The sequence below is a fragment of the Vidua chalybeata genome, chromosome 9, assembly GCF_026979565.1.
Source record: "Vidua chalybeata isolate OUT-0048 chromosome 9, bVidCha1 merged haplotype, whole genome shotgun sequence".
NCBI lineage: Eukaryota > Metazoa > Chordata > Aves > Passeriformes > Viduidae > Vidua > Vidua chalybeata.
Window position 1 is genome coordinate 6,366,396 of NC_071538.1, and position 20,216 is coordinate 6,386,611.

The 20,216-nt window shown below is 46.9% G+C and overlaps 1 protein-coding gene across 1 annotated transcript in view; it reads right to left on the reverse strand.

Annotated features, from left to right (window-relative positions):
- Positions 1-20,216, reverse strand: part of CACHD1 (cache domain containing 1) — an 88,166-nt gene that overhangs the window by 7,055 nt on the left and 60,895 nt on the right. The window contains exons 8-22 of the mRNA XM_053950608.1: positions 18,211-18,360; positions 16,975-17,208; positions 15,104-15,253; positions 14,484-14,607; positions 13,875-13,992; positions 12,897-13,065; positions 10,111-10,253; positions 8,885-9,066; positions 7,531-7,641; positions 4,806-4,928; positions 2,861-2,960; positions 2,654-2,770; positions 1,291-1,451; positions 644-730; positions 373-489 (exon numbers count right to left, since the gene is read on the reverse strand). Coding sequence (XP_053806583.1) covers positions 373-489; positions 644-730; positions 1,291-1,451; positions 2,654-2,770; positions 2,861-2,960; positions 4,806-4,928; positions 7,531-7,641; positions 8,885-9,066; positions 10,111-10,253; positions 12,897-13,065; positions 13,875-13,992; positions 14,484-14,607; positions 15,104-15,253; positions 16,975-17,208; positions 18,211-18,360 — 2,086 coding nt within the window. The remainder of the gene's footprint in view (positions 1-372; positions 490-643; positions 731-1,290; positions 1,452-2,653; positions 2,771-2,860; positions 2,961-4,805; positions 4,929-7,530; positions 7,642-8,884; positions 9,067-10,110; positions 10,254-12,896; positions 13,066-13,874; positions 13,993-14,483; positions 14,608-15,103; positions 15,254-16,974; positions 17,209-18,210; positions 18,361-20,216) is intronic.

Here is a 20,216-nt window from a genome sequence, read left to right on the forward strand (position 1 = left end):
GTCTGCTTTGGTATTTTCCTGCACCACTCAGCCTGAGCAAAGGGAGAATCCTACTTGTAACTCCTCCAATAAGATATTTCTCAGTGTGGTGAAGTCTGGCTGCAGTTCCAGCCTTACTCTGCAGCCTTTGGAAGAAGGAAGAAAGGATTTGGGCAGTCTGGTCAGAGCTTGGTGTGCTTTACCAATCTCAGGTCCCTGGAGACTGCTCATAATGAGCAAAAATGAGCCCCCAGAGCCAGGAGCAGAACCTCATTCTGGCATCATGCTTTTTTTTCCCCTATATTTTTTTCTTTGAAACATTTAAAGCAGAGCTATTTCCATTGGATTATTTCCACAAGAGAATATTCCAAGGGATGGGGAAGGCCACCTTACCCACTCTCTGTCCTCTGGTTGCACTGGGTGTTGATGCACTGTGGGAGTGCATCCTGCAGGCTGGGATCGATGGCCGTGAAAGTCATCGGCTCCTGATGCACCTCACAGCTCGGATTCCTGCAAGGCAGCAAAGAACAGAGCACTCAAAGCACAGCCCATTAAAATCACCTTTACCCCCTGCATGTCACCTGCTTCACTGTACTGAAAATTCTGCCTGTTGGATCTCAGCAGGACCACAGGGAATTTGCTCCTGCAGTGTCCTGGCTCTCACCTGCTCTCGGCGTTGGTCAGGTTCCCAGTGCACTCGTTCACCTCCAGCGGGCACTCACAGGGACACTCACACTCGTTCTGTTCCATCCTGCAGGGCAGAAAACACAGGGAAAACCCATCAGACACCGCTGGGATTTTAACCCCGTGGTGGTGCAGCTCTGGAGCAGCAGCTCCCATGGAAAAGGCTGTGCAGTGACTCTGCTCCTTCCCCTTGCTCTGTCCTGCACCAGGACTGAGGGTGGTCCACCCCTGGAATTCCAAAAGCAGGGAGTCCCTCAGATTTGGATGTAAGGATCCTTCCTGGCAGTGCCACAAACACCTCAGGTTGGTGTGGGCAAAACCTCCTGAATCCCCTCAACAAAAACCCCCCAATCCATGTAAAATCATGGGAATTTCTATGCCATGGGAATTTCTATACCTCACTGACAGTAACTGCTCTTGAGTCACTGAATCTCTCAGTGTCTTTCAGCATTACCTGCCCAAACTCCCCTGGGTTAAACTCTCTGACAAGCTGGCAGAGATACCCTGCACCTCTTACAGGGAGCACAGGCAGAGCAACTCCGAACTAACTGATGAACTCACTGTGCTCTCCTGAACCTCACACCAGGGAAGAGGGCAGGAGTGTGCCAGCCCACCCAGTGCTGTCACCTGTGGCAGTTGAGGCACAGCCTGTCCACCATGCTGCAGGCACAGAAGGCCAGCGAGTCGCACGTCTCGTTGACGATGCCCACGAAGGCGTTGGTGCCCGGGATCCTCGTCAGCCTGTACTTGGAGCAGTGACTGCCATGCACCAGGTTGGTCAGGTCACCCTGGGCAAAAAACAAGGTGTCAGTGCTGTCAGAGGTTGTTTTAGGGAGCTGAAGACTCTTCCCATCCCCAGGGATCCCACAGAGCTGTGGGGACACAGATTCTGCCACGGCTTCCAGAGGTGGAGGCTCCCCTCAGGAGTTTTTGTGAGGGGGTGCCACCGTCACAAAACAGAGGCTGATTAATGGGCAGGTACGTTTTGCTACCCAGATAGTTCTGGGTGAAAAGACTTTGCTGAAGATAGAAAGGAATTGGCTTAGTTGTGAAAATGAGATGTGGCAGCAGAGATGACATTTCACTCCTTCCCAGTGCTCACTGACCCGTCCCCACGGTGCCAGCCCTCAGTGACCTCCCCAGAGGCTTTGATGGGAGCCACCACCATGTGCTGGAAACCTCCTGAGCCTTAAAAAAAGCCACCACAGCACTGCTCAGCTCCTGCAGACTCCTTCCTACAAGTTTCTGCTCCGTCCTACACAATTTCCTTCCCAGCATCACACTTCCCACTTGGCATTTCAAGTGTGGGGAAAATGTTTAAGCCAACCTGATATAAATCAATGTATTGTGACATGACTTGCAAATATTTTCCAATCTTCTCCCACAGTGTAACAGCTTTGGAATCATTGTGGAGGGACTTTGGCAGGGTGGATCTGTGGCTCTGTGAGGGATGACAGCCCCTGGTTTAGACTCCTCTTGAGAGGAAGCTCACACAGGATCTGTGGAGAGCACAGAGTGTGCAGGACCCCAGAGATTTCAGCCTCACAAATGACAGCCTGGGAATGCTCACCAGTAAATGGATTTATTTGGACACCCAAAGGTAAGTTATTAGAGACCTGACAGGAGGATGTGACTCTGGTCAGAGCTGGAGCCAGAGGTCAGCTCAGATTCAAAGCAACACATCCCAACTATAGCTGGAAAATCCTCACCCAGCAAGAGCAAACTGCCCTTCTTCCCCTGCTGCTGGCTGAGACCCTGCAGACAGCGGCCACACTTGGCCAGGGCTCACATCCATAACCCCTGGATGTCAGGGGACTCTGTTTGTGCAGCCTGGTTTGTGTCTGGAGAAGGGGAACAGAGGCCAATCCCCACGGAAGGCTGGCTCCCAGCCCCGGCTGCTGAGCCTGGCAGGGACTTGTGTTTCCACCAGGAGAAACCCAACCCAATCAAAGCCCACTCAAAAGCAAAATCAGATAGAAAGCAGGCTCACCACTAAGCTGGTGTTGAATTTATAGAAGCGCTGCACGGTCCTGTCACTGAAGCTGTTGCAGAGGTTTTTCTTGACGAAGTTGGGGTGGTTCAGGATGTCGTTTGCTACCAGAGGCTCCTAAGGGGGAAAGGCAGGATTTGATGCCTTTGGAATCAGACCCAGACAGGAATGAGAGATATGGAATAAGGCAAGGGAAGGCAGGCAGACCTTGTGTGTGATGTGCTGCTGCTCCACGGGCGCGTGGCCCTTGGGGTCGATGAGGGTTGGGTGTGCCACCAGGTACCCCCTGTCCTCCATGATGAAGCACCTGCCCCCAAAACACAGCGAGAGCCTCCTGTTAGACCTCCTTGGGCTTCAGGGCAACGGGGTGAAATAAAACATGGTCTTAAAGGGCTTTTAAAGGTTTCCATTTAACAGGGCCATGAAGCAAATTCCCTGCAAAATGCCCTTAAAGGATGTGTTGGGTATTTCCCCGAAGCTTTTCCATCTGCTAGTGCTCCAGAGAGCCGGGGCCATCAAGGAGTTGAAAACAGAGCTGATTAAAACCAGAAAGGAGAAGCCATCAGTGCATTGTCTGATTGGGGGAGAGCCAGAAATGAACAGAGCCTAATGAACTTGGAAAGCTTTAATGGTTTATTAATTTACTATGTGATTAATTAAAGAGAGATTTCACTCTCCTTTAATGCCCTCCCCCTTCAGAATTCGATTTGAATGGGGGATAAATCACTCCTGCTCCACTCCCAGCCCTCCCAAGCTTTCCTCTCCCTTTTCAGCTCTTCCCACGTTGGAGCTGTGTCCCAGTCCAGAATCCAGGCAGTTCAATCCATCCCTTTTCCCCTTTTTCCCTTTCCCCCCTCTCCTGTTTCCATGGCCACAGACGGCAGCACTGGGGAAGGCGCAGGAGCCCCGGCCAGGGTGGCACTGACATCGGGGACTCGGTGGCCACAGAGGGGACAGGGGGAGGTTAAAACCCCACTTGATGTTCCCAAAAGCTCAGCAGGGTGGCAGCCACAGCCCTGGCACAGCGGGAATCTGGCTGGATCCGGGGCTGGAGCAGCTTTCAGTGGGATTCTCATGGGATGTGTCAGGTACCCACAGCAGCTCGGGGAAGCCTCTGTGCTCTTTAGGGGTACAAAGGAGGCAGGAAAACTTGGATTTTTTGGAGGGTTTCCATTAGAAATACAAGTAGGGATGTGATGTTTACTCTTTTTCCTGACAGAAAATCCTTAGGAGAGATACACTACAAAACTCCAGACACCTGTGTTTATATCAAGACTGGAAACACTGGATCCAATTTCTGTATCAGAATGGTCTGAAAAATAGCCTCAAAATTCCTCATTTGGGGAATGCAGGAACAGAATAAAGCATCTGACCTTGCTGATCAGCAGCAGTTTTTTACTGGGAGGGAGTGATGCCAAACCAGAAATCCTGATTTGTTTTTTTTTGTATGCCATAAAATATATAGAAAAATACCCAAACCAGAAAGAACTGGGAGGACGACAGAAAACCACTTCCCTTCCCAAACTGAAGGTTTAAAAACAAACAAGGAACCAACAGCAATTGGCCCAAACCACGTTATCAAGTTACTCCAGATCCAAACCAGAATTTATCCCACCCCCACAGGATTTTTCAAAAAAGGAACAATTAAGATACCCAGGGGTCTGACTGACATTGGATACTCCAGATGAAATCAGACTTCTTCTGCCTAGGCTGTGCTATGGATTTCTGAGAAAAACATCCCAAAAGTTGAATAATTGGAGTTAAAATAACTGAGATCCTGTATCATTCTTACACGCTCACAGGAACTAAATAGGTTAAATTAAAACAAACAGGAGAACTGGGAAGTGTGTTCATTTAATAAGAAATGTTTTTTTACCCAGAATTTCAAAGAAATCTAAATATAACAAAAAAAAAATCAATTCAAATCTGTTATCTTCTGCTTTTGTAATCCTGCAGATTGTTTATTTAGCTGATGGCAGTTTGATCTGGAATAACAAAAACACCCACACAATCTTTATGAGAAGGACAAGCACAAGTTCTACTGGAAATCAGAGAACACACACTGTAAGTAACAGAATCCTTGGAGAAATGAAGTTGGAAACAACCTCTGGGTCATCTGGTTAAAGAAAATAAGTATTTTATTTATTTTTACCTGATTTTGTTCCCCCCATCTTGGTTACAAACTGGCAGCAGGTCCATGAGGACTTTGTAGAAATATCTGAGGGTGAAGTCAATGCCCATCACGGCCACGGAGTGTCCTGAGGACATCTGAGCACTGCAGTGAGGGGGAAAGGGAAAAATTATAAATATTATAAATAGTAAAAAATATTTTTATTCAGGGTAATAATAATAATAATAATAATAATAATAATAATTCCTATTTTAGTCACCCCTTGTACAGCCAGCACAGGAGAAGCCCAGGAGTGGATCCCACCCTACACACACACCCCACCAGCTGCAGACACTTAATCCTGAGCAACAGAAATTAGGATTAAAAATTCCCCATCCACACAAACAAACAGAGGATGCAGCCCCTGTATTTTCCAATTCCCCCCAGCTGGAAGGGGTTACCTGCACCCTCCTCTGCTCAGCCCCCAGCAGGAGGAATGAATGTGAACCTGCCAGACTTTGAGCTGAATCCCTAAAACTCCGGAGTGTGGGAGTGACTATGAATGGCAGGCAAGAAAATAACATTTCTTAGGGTGAGTTATGAAAAGGATCCTGGGATGTGGTGGTGTGCAGCAGCCTGAGGCTGCATTTTGTCCTTCCTCCACTCCTAACACCCCAGTTCTCCCAGTCTGCTCCCAGTGGCACTGAGGGCACAGCCAGACCAGTCCCCTCTCACCCCTGCAGGACACAAAAGGCTCAGCTCAAAGGGGGTGGGATTTGCACCCATGTGGACCTTACACCTCTGACTTGCTGCTCTTCAGAATTCACTTTTCTCCTTTATTTAATCTCTGAAGACAGGAATAAAAACCTTTAGAAAAAGAAAAAAATATGAAGATGCTGCAAGGCCCAGCTGGACTGCACAAACAGCTCTGGCCACCCCTGCTCCATGGAAACCCAGCTCTGTTTACTGGGCTGAGGTTTGTTTGCTTTTCAAAGAGGTGCAGTGGAGACGCAGTCAAATCTCATTTGTAGACAGATAAATACAGATTTTTAAAACCTGCATTTGATTTATTGTTCACACTTCCTGGAGGAGGAAGGGAAGGATGGCAGTGAAGCAGCACAGACACATTTCACGTGTGACAAGGCGTCAAGCTCTGAAGTTCTGCTCTGTCCTAACAGACATAAAGCCATTAGGGTGTTGTAAATATTTTAGCTTCATTTTTAAGCATTAAATCCTCCTGCTTTGCTGATGCCAACTGCATTAAACCACATCAGGCATAAATCTTCTCTTCCCAACTTCCATAAAAAGGAATAAGATTTACATAAAATGGGAACGAGAGGTGTCAGCTCTGGCTGCCCTGATGTGGGTATTTAAACCCTCCCAGCAGTCCCTAATGCCAAAATTCCTGTTAACTTCACAGATTCCTCCCCACCCCTCTGGATTAGGAGCTCAGGCCTCTTTGGGGATTATAACCACATGTGACTATGAGCTTCAGAGGTCATATTTACCCAGGAATCACACTCACATCTGCCAAACTTTGTTTAAGTGTTCTTTAATCATGTTCTAATAACCCACAGGAGCTTTAGGTTCTTAGAGCTGAGTAAACCATCCCTTGCTAGATAAAAATCAGAATTTTGATTAATTGCACTTCTCTCCTTACAGAAGTGTTTCCCCAAAGTAAATTCCTCTGTGAGAAGCACCGCGCAGGGGCAGGGGCTGGAAATGCTCCTGCCAGGACACACAGGCAGAGGTGCTGCAGTGGGAAATCCCACACAGGGATCTCACAGGGGAATCTCTGGGAAGAGTGGAGGAGCCACGTCCTGATCCCTGCTGGCTTTGGGATCCCTGGCTCCCAGTACAGCACTGGAAGTTCCCTTGGTACTGGTGGGCTGTTGGGTAGGGAGCTTGGAGGAGATTCCATGTAAAAACCAGGACAGGTAACTGCTGTCTTGGGAATTTGGGACAGCAAGGTTGGGTCCATGCTTTATAAAGTGGGCTCCTTTAAACATCCTGCATCCCAAATCCTGGCCTCAGCCTGGGGCCTGGCCAGGAGGGAGCTGGAACAGCAACAGCCTGGTCCTCCAGGAAAAAGTCATTTCACAGAATCATGGAATATCCTGAGCTGGAAGGGACCCACAGGGATCATCCAGTCCAGCTCCTGGCCCTGCTGTTCCCACTCCAATCCATTCCCAGCAGTCCTGGAAGGGCTCTTAGAGATTCACAGGCTTTGGAAGCCCAGAAGTGCTGGATTTAAGCAGCCCAGGAGAGGAGCTCCCCAATTCCTGGAGTAAGGACAGCTCTGTCCTTAACCCTCTTTGTGGCCTCCAGTTCCCTTCCAAACACCTCCCTGCTCCTTAAAACCCCACAGGTGGAGGTGTGGGGAACTTCAGGAAATGGGGAGCTTGGCAGTCCTGATGGAGAAGGATTTACCTTCCAGCAGAGAGGGAACGCTTCCCAGACTGCCTGAGGAGAGCAATCCCTCTCCTCCTCCCAATTCCTTGGACACCCCACCTCATGTTCATCCAGGAGCACTTTCCCAACCTTTTTTTTTTTTTTTTTTTAATGTGCTGTTATTACTCCTCTACCAATAAAGCCACAGAATTCACATGTTCCTATAAAATGGATTTCTCCCGGTGTTTCAATGCCCTGTTTCCACAAGGTCAGATGACATTTCACCACCAGCACTTGAAGACCAGCTTTGATTTTCAGTTTTTTGAGCAGAGCTCTGGTAATTGAGAGTGCTCCTGCCTGCCCCAAAGCCCCTCACCTGGAGGAGTGGACAGTGTGGCTGATGGTCACCACATATCCAGCCCCTCCCACGTCCAGGTAGGGCCCAGTGAAGGTGATGAGTCCTGGATTGGCCACTGCATGCAGGTACCTGAGGGAAGCCAAAAGAAATGCTCAGAATCAGTGCCAAAGTCAGCAACTTCAAGACAGAATCCTTGACTGTCCCAAAATAACACTGAATTCTGGACACTGTGATCAAGAGGCACAGAATTATGGTTTTTAATATCAAACAAGTACCTAAACACAATTGGGACTCCAAACTAACCCAGACTGGCTCAATAAATGGTCGCCCAGTAGATCCAGCTGCATTAAAAAAGCTCAGTTTACTTCTGCACAGAACACATTTCATGTAATTTCAGACATTTTCCCCCAGAACAATGCAGGACTTGGTGCCAGCAGAGTCTCAAACTCAACCCTGGCAAAATGATTACACTGCAAACTGAGGAGAAAAAACAGAACTGAGGCAAGAATATTCAGAAATATCAGACAGTGATTACAAATTACAACCTCTTAAAACTTCCATCAGCATGAAATAAGCCACAGCCAGGGAAGAGTTGTTAAAACTGTCATAGGAAAGTTGGTAAAACTTTTGGCAACACTTTTCTGTACGAAAAAGTGACCACTCTGCTTCTCCCTGCCCAGAGCACCAACCCACGAGCAGCTTAACCCACTTCTGCTTTATCCCCAGTGTTTGACTTGCACCTTCTTCCCTTAGCACTACAAATCTCAGGGAAAACGGGGCAGGAAAGCTGCCAGGAGCACTGCAGAGCCACAGGGCTGGGACCTGTGCCCTTCCCAGTGTGGCAGCACCCGGCTGGCTCCTTCCACAGATCCCACACTCAGAGCCTGCTCCCATCTGCAATGTCCCCAGCTCTCTGCCCAAATCAGATGCTGCTGCATAATTAATCCCTCCTTGAAAGCAGTGAGGAAACCCACAGTAAACAAACAAAAAGGCTCAGATATGAACAACCAAAAAGGGCCCAAGGAGCTCAAACACTCCTGAATTAGCTAATCCCTGAAGGGGATGCTCATTTTCTGAATATTTATGTCCCCATCTGCCATAGCTGGGCTATGAAACACCAACTACCCCACAAAATAAAAAGGCCTGAAATTAGAAACAATAAATGTTTGAACTGCATTTAGGCTCTGAACTTTTTCCCCATGCTGAAAACATTTTTAACTAAATTTAAAAAAAAAAAAAAAAAAAAACCAAAAAACAAAAACCAACCCACAGTCTACGAAATCAACCCCAAGAACAAAATCAACTCTAAATATTTCCCTTCTTGCCCTCGGAGATGATTCAAAGCTTTGCTGAAGGGACCCTAAAAACTCACCATTGTCTCCTGGTGGGATCAAATGCTTTGTCCATGAGGGAGCCGGGGTAGATGCGGAGCACCCCATTGGGGGTTGCTATGTAACGCCTGACAATGTAACTGTTGAGGCCACTGATCTCCATCTGGGTCATCCATTCATCCGTGCCGTGACTGGTTGCCATTACTTCATTCCTGACAGAGAACTGCAAAACAAAGGCAGAGCTGGCAGGGCTCCTGCAGGACTTGCATGGCAAGATAATAAAAGCTTCCCCGAGAGCCATCAGGGATCATCTCGGCTCAATTACTTGGTTCAAGGCTTCTCACACCAGACATTCCAAGAAGATTATGAGAATGAAATATTTGTTGGTGTTATCTCTGTGGCTTTTTTTTTTTAACTTGGAGTAAATAGAAATGTTGTGCTGCTCGCAGAGAAAATAGAATTTCTCATTTGTATGCCTAAGAACACCAAGGTGTTTCTGCTAAGAACTTAGCGTGGCTTTAACTTTTCTAGTGTTTGTTTCAACAAAGTTCTGCCCCCTCCTCTCTCCACTCTTAGATCAGTTGTTGGGAAGGAATTCCAGGCTGGGAGGGTGAGGCTGTCCAGAGAAGCTGTGCCTGCCCCTGAATGCCTGGAAGTGTCCAAGGCCAGGTTGGAGTGATGCCTTTTTTGGGGCTTACCTAAAAACAGAGGCCAAAATTAAGGGAATAAAAAGCAGTTTATTTATTGAAGGGCCTTCAGGTACATTTAGGGCAGACAAAGCCTCCCCAAGGGGCTGCACCCAAAACTGACAACAGGTCACAGGTTTCACACTTTTATCAGTTTGGTCCATTTGCATATGGGGTTAATCTCCCAATTACAGCTTCAGCTAATGAAGTCATTGACCCCAAGTTTGCTCCCCCAACTCACTTTTGTTTCAAATACACATAACATTTCCATCTCTGGGGCCTGAGGCAGTGAGGAGTCCTTGACTGCCAGGCCTGGAGAGGAATTGCTGTGTCTGCCCCAAACGGGACAGCAGCAGCAGCTCACACTGAGTGTGGAGTTCAGAGTTACGCACTAAAGAGCGGCCAGATCACAAATACAGGAAAACAGAAAAGCTCAAATCCCAAGGCATCAGGAGCAGCCCGGGCTAGTGGAAGGTGCTGGCCATGGCAGGGATGGGATGAGATGGGCTCTAAGGTCTCTCCTAAGGCAAACTGCTGGGATTTGGGGATTGCAGGAGAAGCCCCAGGGTGCTGGTACCCACCTTGAGGCCGGGGTTGGCGATGAGCCGCGTGTTGTCGCTCAGGTAGGCCGTGTAGTGCTCCACCATCCGCTTGGTCTCGGGCTGGCTCAGGTGCTCGTAGGGGGAGGAGAAGCTGCCTGCAGACAGCATCACTGTGGGGCTCTCTGCAAACACCAAAACACCAGGAATTTCAGCACGATGAGCTGTACATATGGCACAGTGAGGCTGCTTGTACATGGGAGGGTCCCTGACGTGCTGTCCTTGTGGCAGGAATGACCCTGCTGCTCTCCCACACCTCAGCACACAAAGCTCCCAGCTCTGGAAGAGGTTTTACAGTGACCTCTGTGAGCCAGAGAGAAGTTTGATAAGAGGGTCCATGTTTGATAAGAGGATCCCTGTTTGATAAGAGGATCCATGTTCACCCCTGAAAGGATTTCCTACCAAGGTTGTTAACACAGAAACCAAAAAGAAAGAAGGATAAATAAGAGAAACCTGCAACTGCCCTTTCCAATGAGCACTTTGTTTGTCTTGTGACTAATGAGTAAAGTGTCAGCTCCTGAGTTTTGTAAGAATGTACAAAAAGCATGCATGCCAGAATAAAAACGGTTGGAAACCTTCTGAAAATGGAGTGTATTTGTACTGTGTCCATCTCAACTACAACACCCAACTCCTGCAGGACACTCTGGACTGGGAGGGAGGGCAGGAAACATCCATTTTTCCTCCCAACCCAGAGTACTTCCCAGCTGAGTTTCATCCTAAACTCAGGCTGAACATGAATTCCTCCCCTTCTTGCCTCAAACACAGAAGTCACAGCATCAGCCCCCTCCTCTGATCTCCATGTGTCATTTGGTACTTTATGCCCTTGTTCCCAAAGCCTCAGTAATTTCTGAATTACTGCTTTCTGTGAGATTACAGAAGCTGTTTTCTCTTAAGGAAAGATGATGGGCTAAAGAAGAAATTAAGTATCTCTGTTTAGGTTAGATAGCCCAGAGGAAAATGAAAATGAGCATTTTCAGTTCCAGAGAATGAACATCTGGAGAATCCCAAGTGCAGAAGAGGAGCTCCCCAATAAAAGTGCAGCTGTCTGGAGTGGTTTTCAGAACAAACTCAAAAGTAAACTTTCACCATGCAAAATCTGCAAAACCAGACAGCTTCTCCTTTTTAAAAAAGAGAAATGATTATGATGATGCACGGCTGAGGGTTGAGAAGACCTTTTCTGAGGATGTGACCCATGGAACCCAAATTCCTTGTGTGGAATGGTCTCCAGAGGAAAAACTGCAGTGCAGTATGTGAAGTGCTCTGCTTTTAGTCACATTCCTCTCAGACACATCCCCACATGTGCTGCAGTCCCCACTTCCAAACTTCTACTCCAGCCCTTCATCTGCTTCCCAGAGCAAATATTCTGATTTTGCTTCGCATGAAGTTTTTCCACTTGACAGCTTAGTACTGCATTTTTGGGATATTCTCCGTTTTTATCTTTCTGGATATAAGATAATGAAGATTAGGCACCACATAAAACAGAAACAAAAATCCCTGTGTTTTAAACAACTGGCAAAGCAATTTCCACAGGTTTGTCAGATCCCTCCTCCAGTCTGATCTCACTGAGTTGTTTTGCAGGGATCCAAAGAGCTGAGAAAAATCTCACAGCTGTGCCACTAATCCACCATGAGACCTTCAAACCTTGCTACAAGCAGAAGTATTTCATTCAGAACTTCTTATAGTACAGATTTTAGGGACCTCCCAAGATTATACCTAAACATGACAGTGTGCAGTGTAGGATGTTTATGTAAAACCCCTCTGTTCTTGGGATATTTCTAGGTTTTAGGTTCTCCACCCTTCCCAGACACTGGAGCTGCCTTGGAGATTCTCCCTTTTTCCCAGCAATGTTTGAAATCCGTCAGGAAGAGCAGAACCACTTTAGCCTACCAAAACCTGGGAGTTTTGAAGCAGGTGAGGAGGGTCTGGAAACCATCAGAGCACTGAAGTTTTCCTCCTCCCCAACAGGCTTAACTTCTGCCTCTGAAGGGATTCAAAGCTTCTGGCAGTGAAAAACTCCCATGAATCCAAAGGAGCAGCAGAGTCCTGGACAACTGGCTGGGACTTCATCCTACTCTGTTACTGCTCAGGGAGGTGCTTTAGAGCCAGGAGAGGAGCTGGGTTTAGCTTGGTCAGACACCTCTGCTGCTCCCACTGCACTGGACTCCCAGGGCATTTATCTCCTACTCTGACCAGCAGCCCCACTCATTCATCCTGCAAGAAGTGAATTTGTTGGTTAAAATCAGGTGCTGATGGTAACAAAATGATGGATTCAATCCCTGGGTGGGCCCTTCCCTCCAGAGCTGGGCTCCATGATCCCTGTGGGATCCAGCTCAGGCTCTGCTGTGATTCTGGAAGAGCTCAGCACTGAGCAGGTCACTGTGACCAAGGAGAGCTGTGAGAAGGTAAAAGCTGATCAGAAAACCAGCCTTGGAAATAAAAGCTTCTCAAGGGAAGAGCATCTCCCATGTTTTGTGAGAAGAGCTTTACTTTGAGCTGCCACACTCTACAGAAACACACAGGAGGTGTGACTGTGCCAGGGCAGGCTCAGGGTGGAGAACAGCAGGAATTTCCTCATGGAAAGGGTGCTCAGGCCTTGGAAGTGCCCAGGGAGGTTTGGAGTGCCCATCCCTGGAGGTGGCACTCGGAGCTCTGGGCTGGGGACAAGCTGGGGATTGGGCACAGCTGGGACTGGATCCTGGAGGTTTTTTTCCTAGCTGGGTGCTCCTGTGTCCCTGGGGTGGCCAGGCCAGGCTGGCAGAGGCCCTCACCCAGGGTGGCCAGCTGCTTGAAGTGCAGGCAGGCGTTGGGCTGGCCCAGCAGGTCCAGCCTGTGGTAGAGCAGCTTGCTGCTGGGGACGGTGTTGAGGTTCTTCAGCTGCTTCACGGGAATTTCTGGCTGGATCACCACCACACACAGGATGAAGGATGTGTCCTGCACCTGCAAAACACCAGCCAGTCACCAAACAGAACCAAAACGTGGGGGATGAACAGGATTTCTATGTCTCGGAGCCACTGAGTTCTACAAAAACCACTTTGGCACAGTTAACACAGAAAATAAAAATACCGTAATCTTTTTTCCTGAAAACCAAACAAGACTTTCATTTTGTTGCTCAGTTAGCAATAATTTCTAATTCTACCATTGTTTCATGGATATTTTTTGTCATTAAGAGAGGAGAGGCTGCAGGTTTCCAGCTGCTGGACACACACTGGTGTTACCTTTTTGGAGAGTACAGACAAATTAACTCTCAAATGCAAGGTTTTATTATTTCCACTCTTAATTGTGTGCTGCATGTGCCACATGTTTTACTGGTTTGGGTATTTTAAGGACTCTAAATTACACCAGACCAGCAAACCTTGGAGTGTCCCAGCTGCTCAGCAAAGGGAGTTTGGTATTAAATGCAGTGTTCCAATCTTAGAAAATCAACTCCAGACACCTTCCTGCGTGAATTTCTGTTAAACAATGACAGATTTAATCTCCTAAAACTGCTCAGCTTAATCCTTTAGGTTGGATTTAACTTAATACTGTGAAATGACCTACAAGTACCTTCTTGAGTTTGTTGGCACAAAGCAACCAATTCTTGCTGGCATCACGATTCACTTGGAATGAATTCACTTGGATTATGTTTAACCTCAGATTCCATTTTAACCCCTGGGTTGAGATTAGTGATCAGATATTCCCAGACTGAAGGAAGGACAGTAGCAGAGCCATGAATTCCCTCTGTGCCACCCCACACTTGTTGTCCTCACCATTTTCCAGGCATAGCTGACATTGTAGGCTTCTTTCCCAATTTCCCTCAGCTTGTTGACGTGCCAGGACAGCGAGGAGTTCACAGGAACTGTGATGATCTGGCTGCCCAAGGGAATGCTGCAGTGGCAGATAAAACATCCAGCAGTTTATTAAACACTGAGCATAATTGTTAGGACTTCAGCAAAATCCTCCTATTGTGTGTTTATATAATTATCATAAGAATTGAAGGAATTAACTGTTATTTGTGCTTGGTGAAGGGAAGCGTGTGTGTGCTGCAAATGCACTTATGTACACTCACATTTTGAGCTTAAAAATTCTCAGAATAGGCAAAGGATAAAGAAAAACCCAGACCAAAGAGTGGGAAATCTTCCTGACAGGGAAGAGAGAGATTAAAAGGAACATTCCCCAGATCAGCTGGGAAACACTACGTAACAAATGACAATTGAAAAAAGTTGGAGGAAAAAATCAAACCAGAATTGTTAATGGGGAAAAAAATCCATGCAAGTATCCAGATACTGTAGGAAAAGGAATTTTACCTTACATACTCTTAAGATTCCTCTAGGAATCCTCCCAGTGCTGCTCTTTTGGGAGCTGCATCCGTTCCTTACCTGAGGATGTTCTGGCGCACCAGCTCGAATTTGGGAATGTTCTCGTAGTGGATGATGTCTGTGTGGAGAGGAGGCTCAGACAGCAGGTAGGGCCTGGTCAGGGAGGGGTGCATCAGAGTGTACCCTAAAAAACAAACACACGGCCCCAGACGTGGAATGCATTACAAAACTGAGCCTAGGAGAGGTATTTTAGGGGGAAAAACAAATATGCAGTAATTACATAGAATTTTGGCAAAGATGGCAGTGACCAAACAGTCTCATCATCAAAGGGGTTGCAAATGAAAACCAGCTCGAAACATTCAGCAATAAAGTAAGCTGGATCAGAGGGAAAGAGCTGGACACACACATTAAGTCCAGTTTTCCCTCTGTCCCAGAAAACCTTGGATGCCACAGGTGTAGGAAATCCCCACAGCAAGAGTTGCCAAATCAGACCTCCAGGACAGAAGTTTCAAGTCATGAATCCACCTAAAATCTCCAGCAACATTCAGGTAGAACTAACCAACAACATGCAATTAAACTTTTAATAAATACTATCATTCATTAGTCAGAACTGTGAGAATTCAGAATTGGTGGTTCACGAGCTCAGTGGGAGCAGAGGAGATGATCTGAGTCAAAATTACCTTTATTATCAATGAGGAAGGTGTAGGATCCCAAGGAGTCCTGGTAATAGGTGACATCTTCCAAGATATAGGCAAGGTTGACATCGACTCCAACAATTCCCAGCAGGAGGTTCCCAAAGTAGCAGGGTTTGCTGACAGTCATTATCAGGCCTTGGAGGGAGAGAAACACCAAAAAAACATCAGAAATATTGTCTGGTTCATTATTTTGAGAGGAAACTGAGCATTTTGCAATGTTACACAATGAAATTTTGTATCTATTCCTTGCTGGAATATGGCCAGGGAGGCTCAGCAGGGTTTCTGTTGTGTCTGGCTGTTGTCAGACGTTCTCCCTAATTAATCTGTGTTCCTGATAGAGGCCTGAAGTATATTCATCAATTTATTAGAACACACATCACAACTGATGTTCGAGGGGTTGTCAGTCTCCAAGTGGATTCCTTATAGATGTAAAATAAATTTGTGTGAAAAGCCAACAGAGTATTCTCTTCCTTTAACAGAATTTAAGGATAAATTCCTATAAATAGGATATTTATTCCTGTATCCTATTCCTGTAGGATAATTCCTATAAATAGGATGGAAGAGGAAGGAAATTACTTTGTCCTTGTAAAGCAACAGCTGGGATGAGTTGTTTCTCACCTAATGCATAATCAGAATATTAAATCTCTGCTTAACTAAACCCCAGTATTGCCACTGTGCTGGGAATCATATCCATAATTACCCAACAGTTTGGGATTGATCTCATCCCCGAGGTGAGAACTCTGCAGTATCTTCTTACTCCTACTTTCTGAGCTTGGAAACTCAGCAGCTCTTCCCTCACCCCAGTATAAAATTCATTTGCATGTACAAGCCTTCAAGTACACTCTGATATCCAGGTAAGACAAACCCATCTATTGCACCATTCCCAATCTTTTGCTGCTCCCATTTTCCCTTGGATATGGCTTTGGGAGAGAGCTAGAGCAGAGTTTAATCCCTGAGGGAGGGAATGCAGGAAGGAGCAAAAGCTCAGACTCAGATTTCCTCAGGAACAGCCTTAAATTCAGTTTGGGTCTCAGAACTGTCCAGGTGTGCTGAAGCCAAAGAATGGCTGAGGGTGGCCAGCTTGGGACAATAATTAACAATAATTAACAATCTCTCCTTGTGCCATTTGCAAGGCTGCTTTTATCCTGCTCTTACACAGGGCTGACCCAACCTATTTCCCTCCAGCACAAAGGATTTCTCCCCACAGATTAAATGATGGATGTTGTGTGTGTCCTCATACACAGGAACAAATTTCACCACAAGAATCCAAACTGAATGTGTCGACTCCATGTCTCGTTACCAGTTTTTTCACAACTAAACCATCTGCAGAGGCAAATGCTACAGACAAAAAGGCTTGGAAACACACCGAGAACCAAAATCTCTTAGGATTGTGGAAGAGGTTTTACATCGACCTCTGTGTGCCAGAGAGAAGTTTGATAAGAGGATCCCTGTTTGATAAGAGGATCCATGTTTGATAAGAGGATCCATGTTTGATAAAGATCCATGTTTGATAAGAGGATCCATGTTCACCCCTGAAAGGATTTCCTACCAAGGTTGTTAACACAGAAACCAAAAAGAAAGAAGGATAAATAAGAGAAACCTGCAACTGCCCTTTCCAATGAGCACTTTGTTTGTCTTGTGACCAATGAGTGAAGTGTCAACTCCTGAGTTTTGTAAGAATGCACAAAAAGCATGCATGCCAGAATAAAAACGGTTGGAAACCTTCTGAAAATGGAGTGTATTTGTACTGTGTCCATCTCAACTACAGCACAGGATTACTGGGTATCTGGGGACAGGAAAGCAAAGAGAACCTGATCTCTGATGGCTTTACACCCAAACCCAAGGCCAGCACTCACCATCCCCCATCTCATCCGAGAAGGGCAGGCTGAACACGGCCTCATCAATCATCCTGTTGGGCAGGTTGGTGTAGAACCTGCCCACGGTGGTCTCCAGGTTGCTGAGCTGGTTGAGGACCATCATGCTGCCCTTGGTGACGGGCAGGGCGCTGCGGTCGGGCACGCCGTACTTGGCCGAGTTCTGCTCAGCCAGGTCCCGCAGGAAGGCCAGCTCCTTCAGCCCTGTCACCCCCTCTGCCACGCAGCAGGGGCACAAAACACAAGCAAACGGGTCAGACAAGCTTCATTTCCATCCAGGCTTCTGCACCCTGCTCCATACTCTGCATCACAGCACTGACAATTCTATATTCTTAATTAAGTGCTTAAAGATTGGCTTGAGGAAAATTAATTACTAACACCAAATTTAAAGAGATTGCCTCTCTCCTACTGTTGCACAGTGAAAAAGATTTGCCATGCTGTTCACATCCCCCCTTTAAACAAAAAGCAAAGAGCTATGTGCCCCATAAATCCACAGGACAGCTCTTTGTTCTCCACTGTGGCTCGCCCACAGGCAGGACCAGGAGCGAATCCTCAGCCCTGGAGATAACAGCCTTTGTTCTCCAGCTGAATCATTCCAGTTTCACACTTTGCTCAAGTCCCAGGCTCAACTCCTGCACACAAATCAAAGCCTTTTGCACGCCCCAGTCTCAAATGAGTATTTAAACTTACAACTAAATCATACACTGGGTTAAGCATTCATTTCCTTGGCTATTTTCAGTAATACAACAAACTGCCTTCATGCTGAAAATGCTTCTTTGGAAAATGGGTGGGTGATCTTCATGTTTGACTTCACTCTCAGGTTGGTTCCCAGGTTATGAAAGCATTTCAGACTTGGTTTGATCTCCCATTCACCCTCCCTGGCTAATGAAGTCACACTTAGTCCCAGTTTGCTGCCCCTGGAAGCCCCCAGGAAGCTTTGCAGTTGCAACAATTAACAAATTTAACTCAGTCTGTACAATCCAGGCCACAATATTTTATATCCCTGCAGCTGCACTGGGATACGCAAGGATAGAGTGGCACAGTTATAAACACCAAAGTAACAACATCTGGATGCAGCTTCTGGATTAAACGTGCCAAAATCCATGAACAAACTGCTCTCAGTAAGGCCTGGAATTACCCTGGGATGAGTTTAATAAACAAGCTGTGCTGTGCCAGGAAAGGGAATTTTATGGCCTGGAAATCACAAGCATCTCTCACCATTCATGAGGGCATAAGTGAGGATCATCACTGAGTTATTGAGGAAGCTGTTTTCTTCGTTGATGACACGCAGAGTGGCTTTTTTATCATCTTCTGAGGACTCTTTTGATGTGATCCCAGCCGAGAGATAAATGACGACCATGTCAGTATCTGAAACACAATCACAGGCACAGCACAGAGTGCATCAGGTTTTTAACTCTTGTGCTGAGAGCCCTGAAATCTGCTCACAGCAGCTTCTCCCAGCACCTCCAGGGGATGAACACACTGCAGCCACGTGGATTCCAGCCTTTGGTGTTCAAGTTTCACTCTTGGCACCACCAAAGCTGTGTTTGGTTTGGTGCCTGTCGGCCACCCAGGAGCATGGGGCTTGCTCTCCTGAGCAAACCCCACAGGCACCCTCTGGCTTTGGAGCCATGGAATGGATGGGATGAAAGGGACCTTAAACCCCATCCAGTCCCACCTTCCACCAGCCCAGGCTGCTCCAAGCCCTGTCCAAGTGTCCTTGGGCACTGCCAGGGATCCAGGGACAGCCACAGCTGCTCTGGGAATTCCATCCCAGGCCCTCCCCACCCTCCCAGGGAACAATTCCCAATTCCCAATATCCCATCTAACCCTTCCTCTGGCAGTGAAGCCATTCTCTGTGTCCTGTCCCTCCATCCCTTGTCCCCAGTCCTTCTCCAGCTCTCCTGGAGCCCTTTAGGCACCAAGGTCTCCCTGGATCCTTCTGACCTCCAGGTGAGGAGCTTGGCTGCCTCCAGGTAGGAGCACACAGATCCAGCACCTGGAGCAGCTGGCTCCAATTCATGGAAAGGCTCCACAAGGTCAAAACCTGCACTTTTCATCTCCTGCCCCTCTGTTCTCCTTCCACCCTGCAATCCCAAGGCATGGAGCTGCACAGGATGCCTTCCCATGGAGCAGGGCAGAGCAGAAAGCTTGGGAATGTGACCTGGCCCCTCACACTTTCCCTGGAACACGTTTTTCAGGCTGAGGATGTTCCTGGCCAAAGTCCTGCCCCAAAGCCTTTGAACACAACAATTCACAGCTCTGTGCTGACTCCCCAACCTGTTCCATCACATTTATCTCAGTGCTGAGAGTGGTTTGTGTTTATGAACACAGGGATTGGGATCACCCACAGGAAATCCATGCACTGGGCTGATGTGGTCACGTCCCAACTTTCTTGTTTCACCTGGACTTTTGGTGGATTTGCTGTACTCATTTATTAAATAGGTATCAATGCTTTGACTTGCACATTTTGTCCTCATGGCTTGACCAGAATTTCAGCCAGAACCAGATTTTGACACAAACGGGAGGTGCTGTTATTTTGGGGGAATTTCTACCTCAGTGCTAAAAGCAGGAAAAGAAGCCAAGCTGGGTATTCAAAGCAGCTTTGGGTGGAGTTTAAGGAAAATTGTTGCTGTGTTTCCTAGGCTACAGCAGAGATATTTTATCTGCAGCCAGGCATGGTGCTGCAGCCTCCATGGAGTAACAAGAGCCAGTCCTAAATCTGCATGAGGGACCAGAGCAAGCAGCTTTTGGAGCATTCTGTCACCCTTTGGGATGAGGAGCTGCTGAGCAGGACTGCAGCAGGACCTGAAGCAGAAAATCCAGATGTGTTTAACAGCACAGCTCTCCCATCTCACACCAGCAGTTCCCTTCTGGCTTTGCCAGTGTGAATTTGGGATTGAGGCTGTATCTCAACAGCTTCCCTGACACACCCACACATTGTTCTCTGGGAACAGGATGTGAGAAAATTAACAGTGAAATGAAGGAATTTTTTTTTGTGCTGGATTTGTTTTTCTTTTTTAAAAAGATGAAAAGATTATTTACAAGAAAATGAGACATGTTTTATAAACATCCTCTTCTCAAAACTATTGTGTCTCACCCCAGGAATTCTGAAATTCGCCATAAACACGTTAGATCTTCACAATCTTCCACATGTAGAGAAAACCTAAATCCAAAGCATTTGCATTTTAACTTTCTGAGCTTTTGCCCCAAAATAGTTATTT